This window comes from Quercus robur, chromosome 12 (genome assembly GCF_932294415.1).
Source record: "Quercus robur chromosome 12, dhQueRobu3.1, whole genome shotgun sequence".
Classification (NCBI taxonomy): Eukaryota; Viridiplantae; Streptophyta; class Magnoliopsida; order Fagales; family Fagaceae; genus Quercus; species Quercus robur.
Window position 1 is genome coordinate 16482097 of NC_065545.1, and position 19751 is coordinate 16501847.

Sequence of the window (19751 nt, forward strand, 5' to 3'; positions counted from 1 at the left end):
TATACTCCTACTATTATAATTCTTAAAATTTCCATTATGCAATGTCTCCTACTAAATTTTAATGTCCCAAAATTTTCTTCTTGTATTTTGAATATTATGTGGTAAACTGGTAGTCATGCTTGGAAAGTTAAAATGATAATATATGGTTTTCTATTTGTTACCTAGAGAATACTAATTTATTAGGTTTAAATCTTCTATACTTATAATTTTATTTTATAGAAACTTTGATGAAAGATATCTTTTGTTATTTTGTTCTTTTTTAAATTTCTTTTCCTACTTAAAAGGGTGTTCATTAAAAATAAGTAAACTAAATATCGCAGTTAGACTCATAAAATAAGATGATAAAAAATGAAGTATGAATAACAAAATCTTCATTGTAGATGGTTGCAAGAATTTAATTTGATGAAGATCTTCAAAAAAATTGTAGCATATATCATCATTTATTGTGAAAATTTAAATATTGTGGAAAGATAATGATATTCATTATCATTCTTTGTTGCATTTTTTGGTGAGTAGATATTGCATTTAGTAAATAGGTTCTAAGAAATTGTCATAGTAAATACTAAATAAATATTTTTTTTTGAACTACTAAATAGATATTCAAATAGTTATTTTAAATTTAAGTACATGATTTCATATTTCTTCAACAAACAAAAGAAAAATATATTAATTCCCTCACTAAAGGGGGCAGCAGCACGTGCAACCCACACAAGCATGGCTAAAATATCACTATCAAAAAGCTTGCAGATCTCTTATTTCCCATGCACCAGGTAACTACCGGAAGAAATCTCTATAGCTGACCTTAAGGTATTGACTAGGAAACTTAATCCAAAACCTTATGAATCATGTAAAATCTAAGAAATTATGGATGACAAAGAGTAGTCACGTCACCTTCAGACCGTTGGAACTCTCTCTTCCTTTGGCTAATCTTGGCTTAGTAACGAGTTTTACACTACCTTTTTCCTCAGTTTTTGCTCTCTTCCTTCAGATGCCATTACTCCAAATCCAACTTCCCCATTCACTCATCTCACCCACCTCTCTGAACCAACATTCACTTCCTTTAATTTTTCTTTTCCCAGCCTTTATATCAAACACCAGTGGTTCAGTTCATCTTAATCTCACGCGTGAAAAAATCTTTTGAGAGAAGAACCCATCCCAGCGAAGACCCAGCACCACTGACAAGGCCCTCTCTCACCAGCGCTGAAATCGGTCAGTTCATCAGCTCCGAACTCTGCCTAGGTGACCACGTTTTCTCTCTCCCTCTGTAAACCCAGCGTGCTCTGTTTTGTATTTCTCTAAATTTGAGTGTTTGTATTTCAATGTTTTTGTTCAGGTGCTGTGTTTTGATTTTAATTGTGAATTCTTGAAACTCCCACCATTGACTTGGCCGTATCGAGTAAACACTCTGGCCGGGTCGTTTCTTTTATCTCTTTTGAAAATAGAAATATATATTATATATATCATGTTGATAGTGATTGTATTTTAATTTATGTGAACAAATATGATCCATTCAAATAAGTTCATCATATATACACGGTTACAGTATGAACAAGAGTTTTCGAACGATTGAATTTTGTAGAAAAAAATTGTTGCAGGAGTTGATTACTGGGATTATATTATATGGGTGCAGCATCCTGAAACTTCTAAGGATTTTCTTACCAACTTTAGAATTGTGGGGTTTGAAGCTTATTGTTCTTGATGATGGGTCAATGGAGTAAGGTGTTAGTGTTGCTTCTATTCATTCAATTCTCGGTTATAGCAGCGGTTACAAACGGTTTAGACTGTAAGTTTGGTTCAATTTGATCTGTCTTTTTTGTAGTTCAATTATTCATGTTTCTGTTGATATGTTGGTAGACTACAGTGTGTTCTTTAGATTTCTTTCTGTACTAGTTGTTAATATATAGTTGGCATCCATGGTTAGGTACTTAATTCTTCAGACCTCAAAGATTATAGGCCAATATCTGTGTTGGGTTTCTTATTCTAATTACTTTCCTTCTTAATCAAACACTTTTATCTTCTCATTTTTTTTGGGGAATCAAACCCTTTATATGATTGCAGAAAAAAACATGGAAATGACAAGAATAAATTCTTTTGAGTTGCATTTATAATGTTTAGGAGAACAAAACCACTTATCCACTTGACCATTGACAACAATTTGACCAATTGGAGACGAATTTTCCATTTCTAATTTTTTGTGTGTTAAATCTCAGGATTATAACATCATTAGACATAAAACATAGGATCTTCAATTTTTTATTTTTTATTTTAGTTTAGCTAAGCAGGTGCTAAACTACTTGAGAAGCATTTGAAGGGGCCCTAAAGTTGTTTTTAGCTTTTTAAGGTTAAAGCTAACTTTCAAAGCTTTAAAGCTCTACAATTCATTATTCATGTTTTATAATCAAGAAATTAAAAATACTATTTGTAAGGACACAAAATCTTTAACGGCCCAACAACGATGTTGGGCTCGCACACGGAAAGTCCCTCACAATAATATTTGTAGAGAGTGGGATTAAAAGGCCAGCGTTGGATCACAGGGGGACATTTCGGGCCGGACTTTAGGTGAACCAATATGAGATAAAGCTTTGGGCAGGATATTCGGGCCCTTCAATCTTGTATCTAGGAGGATTTGGCTCCTCGGATCATGTCCGAGGAGCGATGGTGTTGTCCCCGGTTACCCGTCGGCGGGTTTTTAGGTGGTGTCCGGCGTATATTCTCCAGGCATTCTCTTTCATCAAGTCTTTTTCCATAAGCTAGATGGGAGAGCCTCCCTTTTGGTCACATAACCTTCTCTTTTATACTAGCCTACGTTCGTTGTCCTTCGTCCACGTGTAGGGTCGATCTTTCCAGGACAGATATCCGTCCCATCAGTCTAATCCCAAAATTACTGTAGATGATCCATAAAGCCTAAGATCCCGGCTCTGTTAGGGGCAGTGTCATGTCAGGGAAGGGCATTAAAGACAACTTCCCCAGGATATTTTCTGATCTTTCTAGCTTACTCGTGTTCCATTACTATCCCTGAGGTTTTGGGCCTGCCGAAGACGAAACCGTCCTCGGCTATGTCTTCGGGTTATTTTTATGTTTCCTAGTTTCGAGCTTGGGCCCTGGCCTCCTTCAGCTTAAGACCGGTGGGCTTCCCATAAGCGTGTGGGCCGGACCCATAAATTATTGGACCCCACATTAGCCCCTCAAAATCCTGCTGTCCAACATCATGGTAGGACAGGTGGATTTTGATAATGTCAAGCCCTTATTGCCGTTCACTTTCTTCGGATCTTGATCAACTCTGGCGACTCTTCCCCTCCACAAGGAACGCACTGGTCTACGAGCCGTTTTTCCTGGATTTGCGCACGTTGCCGTTATGCTGCGTGGTTATCTGCAGCGTGTCTTTAATGTCTTCCCATTTACGAGGCCTCCCAGATGCAACGGTTACTGATGGTGTGGGAGAACGAAACGGCGCGTTATACTCTGACTTTCCCTGGGGATCTGAATGTGTCACATACCCTCTTCTTCGCTCCCTATATAAAGAGAGAAGGCAGAGGGTGACTCCCTCATATCTGAATCCCTCACGTTCTTCTCAGAATCCACTTCCTTCATTCGGTTCCTCCCTACTCAATAATACTTATCTCATAGTAATCCACCATGAACAAATCCTTCCTTTCCCAGAAATGCCATGTCCTGACAAAACTTGAGATGGCTCGGTTAGGGCAAGGATGGCGGAGGCTTAAGATTTGCCTCCCCATTCTTTTAGCCAAAATCCGAAGCAGGGACTCGTCACACCCCATTTCTGGTGTGACTGAGTCGAAAACCTCCCTTGTCATCTCCATCCGCTCTCTCATGAGCATACCTAATATGGCTCCCCTTCTCCCTCTTTTGCTCCTTTTACTTTCTTTTCATTGCTTCCCTCTTCTTCTCCTCCTTCCCGCTCATGTCCTCCATCTTCTTTTTCCCTTGCATTCTTCAGTGACAAGAGCTTGCTGAAGTGCTTCCATGTCTTCTAATTCTTCTTCCTTCTCCTTCATTATTTTTGTATAAGGATCTTCTCCTGATATGAGCAGTACTGAGGCGTAGATTTCAGAAAGACTTTGAAGGCGAATTCAGAAGACACCTGATGGTTTACTTACTTGTGTTACAGATGTTGTTACTGTTTTAGCAGTTCATTTTTTGTATAGGCTCGTTTAAGCCCTTCCTTGTACGTTGTAACAATTTTTCATATTAATAAAAGTTGTTGTTAGTCTATTTCGTATGTCTTGTTTATATATTTTAACAAATGTGAAAGCACTGCTCGGCATAATAGTATAGCATTTCAATCGATAATAAATAAGGCCAAAGTAATCGTTGATAAAAAGATGCCACGATGACTTTAACAAAATTATTATTCAACATAGCAATCCGACCAGTGAGGAATGAGACTTATCTTAAAATTAGCCGTGATGGGTATTAAATGCTTCAATAAGATGTAAGAAGTAGCTATCCGAGGACGTGTTACCCACCGGATGAATGGCCTCTTTAGGTTGACGATCATTAGGTTGTTCTGCCATTTCCATGATACGCGAGACTTAGCCCTTTTCAGCATTTAAGCCGAGAAATTTCTTCATTCGGGCAGTTGATTTCCCAAGAAGCCTGAGTCCGAGGACTTTGCAAAACCTGGATTTTGTTCAGGACTTACGCGTTTTACCTTATGTACTTGATTTTTCCCTTAGGCTTGAGTCCGAGAATTGTGTCTTTATCGGTACTTGGTTTTCCCTTTTAGCTTGAGTCCGAGGACCATGCAAGCCTTAGGTTCTGTCCAAGACCAATGTCTGAATCAGTACTTGGTTTTCCCTTTTAGCTTGAGTCCGAGGACCATGCAAGTCTTAGGTTCTGTCCAAGACCAATGTCTGCATCAGTACTTGGTTTTCCCTTTTAGCTTGAGTCCGAGGACCATGGAAGCCTTAGGTTCTGTCCAAGACCAATGTCTGAATCAGTACTTGGTTTTCCCTTTTAGCTTGAGTCCGAGGACCATGCAAGCCTTAGGTTCTGTCCAAGACCAATGTCTGCATCAGTACTTGGTTTTCCCTTTTAGCTTGAGTCCGAGGATCATGCTAGCCTTAGGTTCTGTCCAAGACTTTGAGTTCAGATTTTCCCTTTCATTGAGCATTTCCCGAGGTGCCAATCAGGGTGTCCCTGGGCCTTCACGCAAAGCGGGCCTGGGCCGCGAATTTAAATGAATCCGCGGATTAAGAGATATTTCTGCAACCCCTGGCCATGCAGTACTTCTCTGACGCCCCAAAGATCGAGGCGCGCCTTTACGAGGCTCCTTCAGTCTCTTGGCTGCAGTTGACGTTGGAAGTTGAGCCAAGACCACTTTGTCTGTAGTGCTCCTTGGGACGCCGCGTGAGTTGACTGTCACTATCTTGTCTTTTCAAATAAATAGGAGGGAGAGAGGGTTGCTTTATATATACACCCATCCTTTTAGTTTTCTCCCACATCACGCTTCCCATACCCGGAGTTCTTCTTTCTTGGCATAACATGTTGAAAGCGAGGGCTGGGAAGAAAGAACTTCCTCCGCCGCAGAAGCGCCGTGTCTTCATGAGGCTTATAACAGTAAGGTATGGGCACAGGAAGCACAAGTTCAGGAGAGTACTCCATCTCCACCGAGGGGGAAAGGAATCTTCCCCTCTTTTAGTCAAAATCCGAAGCAGGTTCTGTCCATGTCAGAGTTTTGGTGTGGCAGAAGAAAGATTTTCCTCCATCAGCGCCTCTACTTTGCGGCAGGCGTATATTTAGAGAAAGCCCCACCACCTCCAACTCCCTGCACCTTTTCTTCAACGGTGTCAGGTTCAAGTTGGGTCTCTTGAGCTGCCTGAGTTATGGGCAAGTAAGGGTGCGGGGGAAGAATAAGGTCTCGGAGCTGTAGCCAACCTTTCCTCCGACATACCTCCTCGACTTTCTCCAGCTTTCTTGTATTTTTCTTTTTCTTGCTTATGTAGTAAGCTTTGATGTAGGCTGATTCCAGCTTTTCGTTTGTACACTGTACTATTTCTTCATCGTAATAAAAATGGAAATTGATTTACATGTTTTAAGCGTTGATATAATGGGCAACACAACTTTGTGAACGAATGTGCTCTATGTATGTGTTGCTTTGAAAATATTTGTGATAAAGCTACTTTGAAGCATAATCTAATCAACTCTCAGCTGTCAGCACTATCAGGCATTATATCGATAACTTGTAATAAATCATACTTAAGAAACTAATCGGGATATCAGTTGGGTATTCTGTGATAAGCGCGTGAATATCGTCCAAGGCTGATGATTTATAAATATTCCATCCGAGCAATCGACTGGGAGTTAGGGAACTCCGATGGCGCTTTTGCGTACTTGGTTTCCCCATAGGCTTGAGTCCCAGGACCATGCAATGCCTTGGTTCTGTCCATTACTTGTAAGATTTCTTTTTCGTACTTGGTTTCCCCATAGGCTTGGGTCCGAGGACCATGCAAGGCCTTGGTTCTGTCCATTACTTGTAAGATCTCTTTTTTGTACTTGGTTTCCCCACAGGCTTGGGTCCGAGGACCATGCAAGGCCTTGGTTCTGTCCATTACTTGTAAGATTTCTTTTTTGTACTTGGTTTCCCCACAGGCTTGGGTCCGAGGACCATGCAAGACCTTGGTTCTGTCCATTACTTGTAAGATCTCTTTTTTGTACTTGGTTTCCCCATAGGCTTGGGTCCAAGGACCATGCAAGGCCTTGGTTCTGTCCATTACTTGTAAGATCTCTTTTTTGTACTTGGTTTCCCCATAGGCTTGGGTCCGAGGACCATGCAAGGCCTTGGTTCTGTCCATTACTTGTAAGATCTCTTTTTTGTACTTGGTTTCCCCACAGGCTTGGATCCGAGGACCATGCAAGGCCTTGGTTCTGTCCATTACTTGTAAGATTTCTTTTTTGTACTTGGTTTCCCCACAGGCTTGGGTCCGAGGACCATGCAAGGCCTTGGTTCTGTCCATTACTTGTAAGATCTCTTTTTTGTACTTGGTTTCCCCATAGGCTTGGGTCCGAGGACCATGCAAGGCCTTGGTTCTGTCCATTACTTGTAAGATCTCTTTTTTGTACTTGGTTTCCCCATAGCCTTGGGTCCGAGGACCATGCAAGGCCTTGGTTCTGTCCATTACTTGTAAGATCTCTTTTTTGTACTTGGTTTCCCCATAGGCTTGGGTCCGAGGACCATGCAAGGCCTTGGTTCTGTCCATTACTTGTAAGATCTCTTTTTTGTACTTGGTTTCCCCATAGGCTTGGGTCCGAGGACCATGCAAGGCCTTGGTTCTGTCCATTACTTGTAAGATTTCTTTTTTGTACTTGGTTTCCCCACAGGCTTGGGTCCGAGGACTGTGCAAGGCCTTGGTTCTGTCCATTACTTGTAAGATTTCTTTTTTGTACTTGGTTTCCCCACAGGCTTGGGTCCGAGGACCATGCAAGGCCTTGGTTCTGTCCATTACTTGTAAGATCTCTTTTTTTGTACTTGGTTTCCCCACAAGCTTGGGTCCGAGGACCATGCAAGGCCTTGGTTCTGTCCATTACTTGTAAGATCTCTTTTTTGTACTTGGTTTCCCCATAGGCTTGGGTCCGAGGACCATGCAAGGCCTTGGTTCTGTCCATTACTTGTAAGATCTCTTTTTTGTACTTGGTTTCCCCATAGGCTTGGGTCCGAGGACCATGCAAGGCCTTGGTTCTGTCCATTACTTGTAAGATCTCTTTTTTGTACTTGGTTTCCCCACAGGCTTGGGTCCGAGGACTGTGCAAGGCCTTGGTTCTGTCCATTACTTGTAAGATTTCTTTTTTGTACTTGGTTTCCCCACAGGCTTGGGTCCGAGGACCATGCAAGGCCTTGGTTCTGTCCATTACTTGTAAGATCTCTTTTTTGTACTTGGTTTCCCTATAGGCTTGGGTCCGAGGACCATGCAAGGCCTTGGTTCTGTCCATTACTTGTAAGATCTCTTTTTTGTACTTGGTTTCCCCATAGGCTTGGGTCCGAGGACCATGCAAGGCCTTGGTTCTGTCCATTACTTGTAAGATTTCTTTTTTGTACTTGGTTTCCCCACAGGCTTGGGTCCGAGGACTGTGCAAGGCCTTGGTTCTGTCCATTACTTGTAAGATCTCTTTTTTGTACTTGGTTTCCCCACAGGCTTGGGTCCGAGGACCATGCAAGGCCTTGGTTCTGTCCATTACTTGTAAGATCTCTTTTTTGTACTTGGTTTCCCCATAGGCTTGGGTCCGAGGACCATGCAAGGCCTTGGTTCTGTCCATTACTTGTTGGAGATCAGCCCCTAGACCATGGCGGGGGGGATTTGGCCTGAAGCCGGAAGCCCCTAGAGCTGTCCGCGCTGTTGACACTGCAGGGCGTAGCCCCTAGCAAAAATTCGGGTCGGAGCAACGACGGCATGTCGCCGGAGATGGAGGGAATCCCACAAACCTCAGCTGGCTAGAGAGTTGACTCAAACACCTCCTACGCCAACGCTCGGGTCGGAGCAACGACGGCATGTCGCCGGAGATGGAGGGAATCCCACAAACCTCAGCTGGCTAGAGAGTTGACTCAAACACCTCCTACGCCAACGCTCGGGTCGGAGCAACGACGGCATGTCGCCGGAGATGGAGGGAATCCCACAAACCTCAGCTGGCTAGAGAGTTGACTCAAACACCTCCTACGCCAACGCGCAAGCCTTCCCACAGACGGCGCCAATTGTAAGGACACAAAATCTTTAACAGCCCAACAACGATGTTGGGCTCGCACACGGAAAGTCCCTCACAATAATATTTGTAGAGAGTGGGATTAAAAGGCCAGCGTTGGATCACAGGGGGACATTTCGGGCCGGACTTTAGGTGAACCAATATGAGATAAAGCTTTGGGCAGGATATTCGGGCCCTTCAATCTTGTATCTAGGAGGATTTGGCTCCTCGGATCATGTCCGAGGAGCGATGGTGTTGTCCCCGGTTACCCGTCGGCGGGTTTTTAGGTGGTGTCCGGCGTATATTCTCCAGGCATTCTCTTTCATCAAGTCTTTTTCCATAAGCTAGATGGGAGAGCCTCCCTTTTGGTCACATAACCTTCTCTTTTATACTAGTCTACGTTCGTTGTCCTTCGTCCACGTGTAGGGTCGATCTTTCCAGGACAGATATCCGTCCCATCAGTCTAATCCCAAAATTACTGTAGATGATCCATAAAGCCTAAGATCCCGGCTCTGTTAGGGGCAGTGTCATGTCAGGGAAGGGCATTAAAGACAACTTCCTCAGGATATTTTCTGATCTTTCTAGCTTACTCGTGTTCCATTACTATCCCTGAGGTTTTGGGCCTGCCGAGGACGAAACCGTCCTCGGCTATGTCTTCGGGTTATTTTTATGTTTCCTAGTTTCGAGCTTGGGCCCTGGCCTCCTTCAGCTTAAGACCGGTGGGCTTCCCATAAGCGTGTGGGCCGGACCCATAAATTATTGGACCCCACACTATTTATTGTTATTTGTCAAGACTCAAAACACTAAAGCTCTACTTCTTACAATAATGCTAAACAAACACTCAGCTTTAAAGTTGTTTACAGCTTTAAGGGCCCTTATACTCTTTAGTAAAATCATCAAATGTTTATCAATTTCTACTAAGAACAAAAATATTTTTTAATTAATCACATACAATTTTTTTTTTTAATTAAAGTACTTTTTTGATAATACGAAGACACACTCTAGAGTCTATATGAATTTTCTTTTTAGAGGGATTGAAATTCATAAGTGTTTTTAAGGGATTAAAGCTCTTTTAAATGAAAGTGTTAAATGTTTGGTGATTTTACTAAAGAGCTTTAAAGGGTCCTTAAAGTTTAAAACAATTTTAAGGTTAAAGTTGAAGTTTGGAGTTTCCCAAAAAAAATAAAAAATCATAATAATAAAATATTATTCTAATATTGAAAAAAAAAAAAAAACTTTTAAAAGTCCATGTTATTTCCTACAACAATGTCAAAGTACTAACATGAGTAATAAGTGGGTTCCAGATAGCTGTAAAGTCTCTTGTGTTTTGAAAATAAGATTTTCCCCATTACCCATTTATAGTTTTATACCATTATAAAAGGCACCAACAGATGATTGGAAGTGTATAAAATGTTTTCAACATATTGTCATGTAAAAAGAAGTGGCAAAGTCTAAACCCCAAACCCCAATGGTGTCTATCTCTCCTCCTCCTAAGAAATCTCATTCAATTCAAATGAATTGCCAGGTTTCCCACACAATGAAAACCTACATTTACGTGAGTGTTCCTTTCTACCACAGTCAATTCCAAGTTCCAACACACAACTTTTTTATATTTCATAAATGTCCATCTTTAATTTAATGATTTCTCTAACTCCCACCAAAACCTCTTTCAACTATTCCACGAATCTAGCAAAGAACATAGCAAAATTGTGATTTTATTTTTCTCACCCATCTTGATTCCAATTGTTGTGAATTTACTAACTAGAGTTGTGATAAGCTGGACTATGTGAATTGGATTGAAAAATTGTATCATGTGAGGTGTACGGTGACTCCCAAATTGGCTGTTTACGAGGTCGAATTAGGTTATTTAAGTGATTATAAGGAGTCTAATTGTAACTCAACTAGTTCGTTTGAAATATAGAAAAGACATGACTAGTGTTTCCATTTACTCAGGTCCTGACAAATGGTATTAACCATTAAATTTATCATAACAGAATCATCTACAAGAACACACAAATACAAAATGGAAATAAAGCAATAAAACAAAGACATACAAATTAAGTGGCTTGGCAATGAATCGTTAGCAATACAGAGCTGAAAATCCAAAGCTAAATGATTTTGTTCTCTCTTTTGTCCAGTCTCTCACCTCATTGATACAGGGGCGGAACCAGGAATTTTTATTTGAGAGGGCCAAGTTGCAACACTAATATATTTATCAAGACAACTCCCATACACACACACATAAATACACATGCTTTTTTTATTATATACACACACTTTTTTATTTGATAAGTTATATATATACACACACCCAACAAAAAAAGAAAAAAAAGCTTAATATTTTCAATCAAAATTATGTTTGATGGCTATCTTTCATAAAATTAATAAAATTCATTTTTTCAATTTTCATAGTGAAATTCTTAAAAAGTTTCATTTTCTATAAAAATTATCAAATTTTATACTAATATAAGTAAAAATATTCAATTAAACTAATAAAATATTCAAAAACATGAACGATCCAAAACTTGGAGGAACAAATTAGGTTCTAAACATATTTAAAACTATCTTACTTTGACCCATTATGTGGCAACTAAAGAGATATTTCATATGTAGTTTAAGTGACAAGAATTTTTTAATGAGTCAATGACTTATGAATCGCCACATAACAGGTTGAAAAAAATAAATTCAAATATATTTGGTGCTAAACTTTTTCAAATATTTAACAGATATAAAAGCACATTTTACAATAAAAAATAGAATTGCGAAAAATAAAGTTATGTCTCTATAAATATTAGACCAATTATTTTTTTTAAGAGCATCATTGGGCTAATTCAAATAATTGGGGGACCAACTCTTATTTTTGTAGACTAAATTTTGAAAACATTAAAATAATTATATATATATATATATATATATATTTTTTCAAAATTTTGGGCACCCTTCAGCATGGCTCTGCCCCTGCATAGATATGAATATCCATAAGAAGAACATTTATATTTAAGGGTGACTAAGCTTTCACAGCTAAAAATAGAAAAACGTATTAGTATTTTTTGAGCTTTCCAAAACACAAAACAAATAGGAATACATGCCACACATACGTTTCCACAATGACAATAGGGTAAGTTTTTGTAAGGTGCTTTCTATTATTATTGGGATCCTATTATTTTTTTGTACTCAATTTTGGTGACTGAATGATTAGATTTTCATTTCTTTTCTGATGCAGCTACTGCTTTACAGTCTCTCACAGCTAACTGGATGAACACTCCCTCCAATTGGGTGGGTTCTGATCCCTGTGGTGGCCTTTGGGTAGGAATTGAGTGCAACAATTCACGTGTGACTGCCATGTATGTTCTTTGGCTTGTTTTCACCAATTAATGTTTTTGGAAGGAAGGTTGCTCATTCTTTCAAACTGATATTAAGCTGACTGCTTTCAATTTCAGAATGTTATCAAACATTAATGTGACGGGTCAGCTATCAGGAGATATCGGGTCATTTTCTGAGTTACAGACTTTGTAGGTGTTCTAAGTTCTAATTGCACTTAGCCTCTTCTATTGTAATGGGAACCCATTTAGAGCTAATTTTACTTTTAGTCTACACCGCTCATATATCTTAAGCAGTGTTCAATATGCTCAATGCATGCTTCCAATTCCAAGGCGTGTTCTTTTATCTTTAAGACTTCAGTCTTAGCAACTAATCATTTTGGGGTTACTATCATAAAAATAGTGAATAAGAATATGTATTTCATTTGCATGTTCAAGTGAATCAAATTCAAGAGCACCGGCATTATATGTTGTATTTGGTAGTAGCTGTTCAATTAGTCTATTGTAATTCAATCCTAATTACCAGCATCTTCATATAGGGATCTGTCTTTCAACACGAACCTAACAGGAACACTTCCACAAGAAATTGGGAATTTGAAGAAGCTACAAACCTTGTAAGGAAATACTGATTGGTTTCAGAGAATCTGATAGTGTAGTTAGAATTCTTGGAATTAACATTTGGTCTTTTTATATGCACACCAGAAGCCTGATGGGTTGCAGTTTCACTGGCCCTATTCCAAGCACAATAGGTTCTTTACAGCAGCTAATCTCTTTGTAAGGCTTTCTGAGTTTGCAATTCTTTCATTGTTTTGCTGTAATGGCCAATACACGTGAAATTCCTTATGGATGCTTGTGTTTTGGATGAGGCTATTCAATATTTGATTTAGTATCCTTTCTTTTACATTCTTACTTTCTAATAATTTAAGGGCAGATTTATGTCTGTTCTGATAGACACTGATTTCTGGCTCTCTTTGTTGTAGATCTTTGAATTCTAATAAATTCACTGGACAAATTCCAAATTCCATTGGCACTCTATCCAACCTTTATTATTTGGACCTTACTGGCAACCAGCTTGAAGGATCCATCCCAGTCTCTGATGGGAATGGGACTAAATCTGGTCTTGATATGTTACTTCACACGAGGCACTTGTATGTTAAGGCTCATTGTGATTTTGAGCTGATTAAATCCTCTTTGCACTATTGCTTTGTTTTTTCCAATTAATATCCATGTAAGATTCTTTCATTATCTACAGTCATCTTGGAAACAATAAGCTGTCGGGCACAATTCCACCTAAACTTTTCAACCCAAATATGACTCTCATACATGTGTAAGTTTTGAGAACTGTCTGCTGTCATGAATTTGTGATTATATCTTTTGTGGCTGAAAAAGATCCATCCATTGTTTGTCTACATATGGTCTGACTAGTGGAGAAAATGGGTGGCTAGCTTTTGAAATAATCACATATGGGAAATGTATGTAACTAATATAGTCTCTTCTTAATGCCCTTTTTCTCATGGGTATCGCCCCTGCAGTATATTTTGCTCTAATGTAGAATACCAGAATAAATGTCTTTGCCATGGAAATTAAGGAATACAACTTCTCAATTTGGATATCCCAAATTCCCAATAATTATATGAGCACTGTCACTTGAGACATTAATTTCTACCTGCTACTGATTTTTTTGGGCAGGCTTTTTGACAGCAATAATTTAACTGGTAGCATCCCTTCCACACTTGGACTAGTGCAGACTTTGCAGATGGTGTAAGAAGCTCTGTCATTTAATAGAATTCATGGTTGAGATTATGCTAGCTGTGAACTTCTATCAAGTTTTGTGTACTGAATATATTGTTTTGGCTACAGACGCTTTGATCGGAATGCATTAAATGGGCTACCTTCAAATCTCAATATTCTTACAAATGTTATCGAGCTGTAAGAAAAAAAGATAGATATCGTGATCAAAGCTTTTTAACTTGTTTTTGAGAAGTTTTTCACTTAACTAAGAGAGGCTTACAGTAATTTGTTTCCAGGTCCTTGTCCAACAACAACCTGAATGGCCCTATGGCCAACCTTACTGGCATGAACTCCCTCAGCTATTTGTAAGTAGTGATAACTATAGTGACAGAATTCACTGGTGTGGTGGCAAGTAGGCATGGTTAGACTATTATAAAAGATTACCGGTTAAACATTCTTTTAATAAAAGATCCAGTTAAATGTTCTTTCTTCTTTAAAACAGATATAAATCATGGTCTCATATCTATTATGATAAATCTAATAGTTTGTGATCAATTCTCATTCTGTCTGAAATGTATTTTTTAGGGATATGAGCAACAATAGTTTCACTGTTTCTGATGTTCCTCCTTGGATTGCTTCCTTACCGATATTGACAACATTGTATGATCCTCCTCCATAGTTCTCTGTGTGTGTGCGTGTGAATCCAATATAAAATTTTGTCAACCTGCATGGAGGTTGAAGTACTCAATATTAATAAACATATTAATCTTGAATGGCAGAATGATGGAAAATACACAACTTCAAGGACAAGTTCCAGTTGACCTATTCAGCCTTCCTGATTTACAGAAAGTGTGAGTATCAGCTTGATCTCAAGTAGCGCCACATTCAGTGTCATTGTCATTGAGAGTTAAGAAAATCCAAACAGAAAAAACATGTGTAACCTATTTGAAAACAAAAAAGCCTACACATTATCCTCATAGAATGACAATGATGATTAAAAGGTGTATGTTCTGGCATGTGTGAACAGGGTACTAAGGAACAACCGTTTCAATGGCACCTTGGATATCAATACCACAAATAGCAACCAATTGCAACTTATTGATTTGCGGAACAATTACATAAGTAATGTTGCACAAATTCCTGGAGGAAACATTACGATATTGTAAGTAGTAACCTTTAGTTATCTGGTCATTGCTTCTTCTTCTTCTTCTTTTTTAACTATGTTGAAGAAGTGCAAGCTGTTTGATTACTTGTTAGAAGTTAACTTGGCAAACAATGTACTTCTTATCTATTATCTTTATTTCTTGTAATTATCTACAACATTTTGCAGACTTGAAGGTAACACAGTATGTGACAAAACAGATCAAGTGACAAAGAGTTACTGCCCAGCTTCTACACCAAATTCCTCATATTTTCCACCACCACATAACTGTATGCAAATTTCCTGCAATTCAAATCAGGTTGCCAGCCCAAACTGTGAATGTGTGTATCCATACGAGGGCATAATAGTCTTCAGAGGTCTTGCTTCCTTTGACTTGGAAAACACAACTTACTATGCAAAACTTGAGAAGTCTCTCATGGAAACTCTTCAGTCCTTTGCACTTCCTGTGGAGTCAGTTTCTCTAAGTAATCCCACTGTGAATTCATATGGGAACATTGAACTGAGTCTTGAAGTTTTCCCATCTGGTCAGAAATGTTTCAATCAAACAGCAATTACAATGGTTGGATTTGCACTTAACAATCTGTCTTTCTACCCTCCACCAAGTTTTGGACCCTTCTATCTTATGGCCTTTACGTATGTGAATTGTGCAGCAGGTAACTCTGAATTTCACGCTGAATTGGAAAGTAATAGTTATTATGTTTTCTCTATGTTATTTGGATGCTATTGCAATTTTATCATGATGCATACTCTCTCTCTTATCATTGAGGTACCTATAGCATTGAACAAAAGCAGTGGCATTATAATTGGAGTAGCAGTTGGTGGGTCTGTCCTTTTGTTATTAGTAGTCCTTGCAGTAGTTTATGCTTTCCACCAAAAGAAAATAGCAGAAAGAGCTAGTGAACAGAACAATCCTTTTGGTAAGATGGGTATAACGTAGACCTAGCACTTTTTAGTTAATCATACGGAATTTATAGGGACTTATTATCTATTGCGTTCATGTCACGAAAATGCAGCACATTGGGATCAAAATATGGGAAATGGTAGTGCTCCTCAGTTACAAGCAGCCAAGCGGTTCTCTTTTGAAGAGCTTAAGGAATACACCAACAATTTTTCAGAAGCAAATAGTATTGGATCTGGGGGTTATGGGAAGGTTAATTTTGATAGTCTTTTATCATTGTTATTTATTAATTTGCAAGACTCATTGGATGCATGTGTAACTTATCGCTAGAAATAAAATGATTACTCAAAAGTCAAAATGAATTTGAACTTTTATTCTTTAAAGAAAATTCTACTTAAAGCTAACTTCTCAGAATATTCATGGATTATTTCAAGTGATAACCAAATGTCCATTTGTGAACATTTGTACAGGTTTATCGAGGAACTCTTCCCACTGGGCAACTGATTGCCATCAAACGAGCTCAAAGTGATTCTACACAAGGTGGGCTTGAGTTCAAAACTGAAATTGAACTTCTATCACGGGTCCATCACAAGAATCTTGTCAGCCTTCTGGGGTTTTGTTTTGAGCAAGGTGAACAAATGCTGGTGTATGAGTATATTCCAAATGGTACTCTAATGGGTAGTGTTTCAGGTACTTTTATCAATTCTTCACATTCTCCAATCAATATAAATTCTGGCAACAATTGAATATCATTGCATACTTTGTAAATAACCACATGGAAAATTTCTAGTTTATTTATTTTTAATATTTTTAACCATTGAGGAATTAATTTGGGCAACATAATAACTTGTATTCAACTATGAAATCAATGATGAACTTTGTACTAGAATATGAACTTATAATCTTTATATAGTTTCAATAATGTGCCTCCAACCAGAGACATTTGAGATGAATTCTGTGTCTATATTGACATCATTCGATGCTTTTTTGGCCTCATCTTCTTGAAAAAAATGAAAGTGGCTATTTAAATTACCCTAACATCATTGGCCAGAAAATATAAACTTGGTAAAGACTCCTGATATAATTCAGCTGAAAGATTTAACAAGTTGAGTTTGGGAGTTCAGTCTCCAAAACCTCCTTTGTGACATGTCTTGTCTACCTTGAAGTCCCATGTTTCAATTTGAAGTGTACACCACTCCCTTAACAACCCAACTTGGAGATAGCTTCGTTAATCATGACATATCTACCCCGTTAACTTTCCTTGAAATTTCTTTCAAGTAAGAACACAATCATTTGCCTTTTATTTGATAATATGCATATTGTATTTACAGGGAAGTCAGGAATCAGGTTGGATTGGATGGGAAGACTTAAAGTAACCCTTGGTGCGGCCAGGGGCTTGGTCTATCTGCATGAACATGCAAATCCTCCCATCATACATAGGGACATCAAATCAAACAACATCCTACTGGATGAAAGTTTTAATGCAAAAGTTGCCGATTTTGGTCTCTCCAAGTCTGAGTTTGATAGTGAAAGGAATTCTGTCACCACTCAAGTTAAAGGAACATTGGTCAGTATGTAATCCTGTCATGCATCCTGACTGCTAGCCTTCTAGGAATGCCCCTATGCATGCTAGCAAATGCAAGCATTTATGCACCCACACACGCGCACTCTTTTTACTGCCAGAACCACCATGTCATTGTTGGGAAAGAGATGTGTAATTTATGATCTGAAGTCCCCATAATAGGGGATAGGACCTCCTCCCATTTAAATTTTCCAATTCGCTTCATTTTTAAGGTGACTGGTATCTATCTATCTATCTATCTATCCATCTATATATATATATATATATAATTTTTTTTTATTATTATTTTATCCGTAGTATCTGTGTAGAAAATTTTCAAAACATTGCATCAGATTTTAACATGGAGGATGGGTTTTTTGTTGTTTTTTTTAGGGCTACTTGGATCCTGAATATTACATGACCCAACAATTGACTAAGAAGAGTGACGTCTATAGCTTTGGAGTGGTCATGTTGGAGCTAATAACTGCAAGAAAGCCAATACAGCGAGGGAAGTATATTGTGGTAGAAGTAAGGAATGCAATCAATAAGTCAAAGGATTTATACAATCTTCATGAAATTCTTGATCCATTCATTGGTTTGGGAAAAAATCTTGAAGGCTTAGAAGAGTTTGTGGATTTAGCAATGAGGTGTGTGGCAGACTCAGGAGACAGAAGGCCTACAATGGATGAGGTTGTTAAAGAAATTGAGAACATTATGAAGCTTTCTGGGATGAACCCCAGTGCTGATTCCGAACCCACTACCGCAAATTATTATGAAGCCAGTAGGAGCAGTTCTCATCACTCGTCTAGCAATGATGTATTTGGTTATAGTGGGTCCTTCCCTTCTTCTTCAATAGAGCTTATGTGAATATGATTTTACAATTCAGAATGCTAAACTTGGAATCAATAAGTTTTTTCCCTGTACCACACTTTGGGTAGAACATGCAATTTGTCTTGAAACCTCTAATACTTATATCCTCTGGCAAAGAGCTGGAACAGTTTTTGAAATGAATTCCCTTTTTTGGTCTGTGATTACAATCTTTGATTCTTTAGCTTGTGAATACATGACAAAGGAGTGTGTCTTGAGTTAGTTACACAGTAAAGAACTCAATAATGGAAAAGTTATAAATTGAAAATTCTGTTTCAGAAATTCCAGACCAAGCTGGTCAATACTCCTACTATAATAATCTATCAAAATTGTACGCCAAGTATATCTGCTTGCGGTACTTTTGCAAACAAATTTAAGTGTCTTATTTGCCCATTTCAATCTAAATCATGTGCTGTGTATTTTTGGCTATGCTGATGATTGCTGAATGTAAATGTTGTGAGTGACTTAAGTTGAAGTCGTTAAGCAAAAGAGTCTGTTATGGCTATGATGAACTACACAGTCTAAGGCCTAAAAGCAGTGCATGGGCTATTTATTGTCCAATGTCAATCATCTATAACTAGACATTTATCACAAGATTTGATTTTTATGCGATCCAAGTTAGGAGACTGTTGGATTAGATTTTGAATGTGATAATGAGAAAACCAGTCGTTTAAAATGAAAGAACCAAGGAATTTACAATGGCTTGTAAAACTATAAATTTTTTTCACTAATTTGACATGAAATTGGTTGGAAAATGAAAGAAAATGAAATGTATTTGAGTTCCATTGATTGTGTATTTGGTTCATTTTCCAGCCGATTTTTCTTTGTTTAGGTGTGTTTGGATCGAAAGAAAATGACAGACTTTTGAGGTTTTTTTTTTTTTTTTTTTAATAATAAAAAAATTCATTTCTTTTTGGCCTAAAAATCATGGGTTCAATTTTTTGTTTTTGTTGTTTTTTAATTTTTGGATGTGGACTTTTCTATTTATTAAATGATGATGAGGTGACGTTTTTTAATGTTAGTTATATTTTTTTAATATTATTTTATAAGCCTTGTAGGTTTTAAGTATGCCAATCACACAAACCGTTGGTTATATAGGTGTTTTTTGTTAGTGAATTGATAGTAGAAGCCAAATTAACTACAAAATAAAATAACAATGACTAAATTAACTATGACAAAAATATAGAGACAAATTGGCTAGAAAATGAAAGAAAATAAAATGCATTTGAGTTCCATTGATTGTGTATTTGGTTCATTTTCTAGCCAATTTTTCTTTATTTGGTTGTGTTTGGATTGAATTAAAATGACAATTACTTTTGAAGGTTTTTTTTTTTTTAAATAAAAAAATTCGTTTCTTTTTGGCTTAAAAATCTTCAATTCAATTTTTTATTTTCTTTGTTAGGGTAAAATGTAAAAGGTAAGTAACAAAATATTATTTGGATTAAATAAAAATAAAAATTACACGGTAGTTCCTATGTTCCATAAAAAAAAAAAAAAAAAAAAAAAAAAAAAAAAAAA

General features: G+C 37.9%; 1 protein-coding gene across 7 annotated transcripts; it reads left to right on the forward strand.

Annotated features, from left to right (window-relative positions):
• The first annotated feature begins 878 nt into the window (after nucleotides 1-878).
• LOC126708965 (leucine-rich repeat receptor protein kinase HPCA1-like) lies at nucleotides 879-18392 on the forward strand. 7 transcript variants are annotated; one of them, XM_050409002.1, is made up of 21 exons: nucleotides 879-1239; nucleotides 1334-1396; nucleotides 1596-1783; nucleotides 11918-12038; nucleotides 12135-12206; nucleotides 12554-12628; nucleotides 12717-12788; nucleotides 12995-13162; nucleotides 13267-13341; nucleotides 13704-13775; nucleotides 13875-13943; nucleotides 14042-14110; nucleotides 14331-14405; nucleotides 14525-14596; nucleotides 14773-14907; nucleotides 15076-15560; nucleotides 15684-15824; nucleotides 15921-16057; nucleotides 16276-16495; nucleotides 17137-17372; nucleotides 17760-18392. In XM_050409002.1, the coding sequence occupies exons 3-21, from the start codon at nucleotides 1699-1701 to the stop codon at nucleotides 18231-18233; spliced, it is 2853 nt and encodes a 950-aa protein (XP_050264959.1). In that variant the 5' UTR covers nucleotides 879-1239; nucleotides 1334-1396; nucleotides 1596-1698; the 3' UTR covers nucleotides 18234-18392. The 7 variants fall into 7 exon arrangements, with proteins under 7 accessions (XP_050264959.1, XP_050264958.1, XP_050264960.1 ...); XM_050409001.1 differs by lacking the exon at nucleotides 1334-1396; XM_050409003.1 differs by lacking the exon at nucleotides 1334-1396 and having other exon boundaries at nucleotides 1631-1783.
• Nucleotides 18393-19751: the final 1359 nt, after the last annotated feature.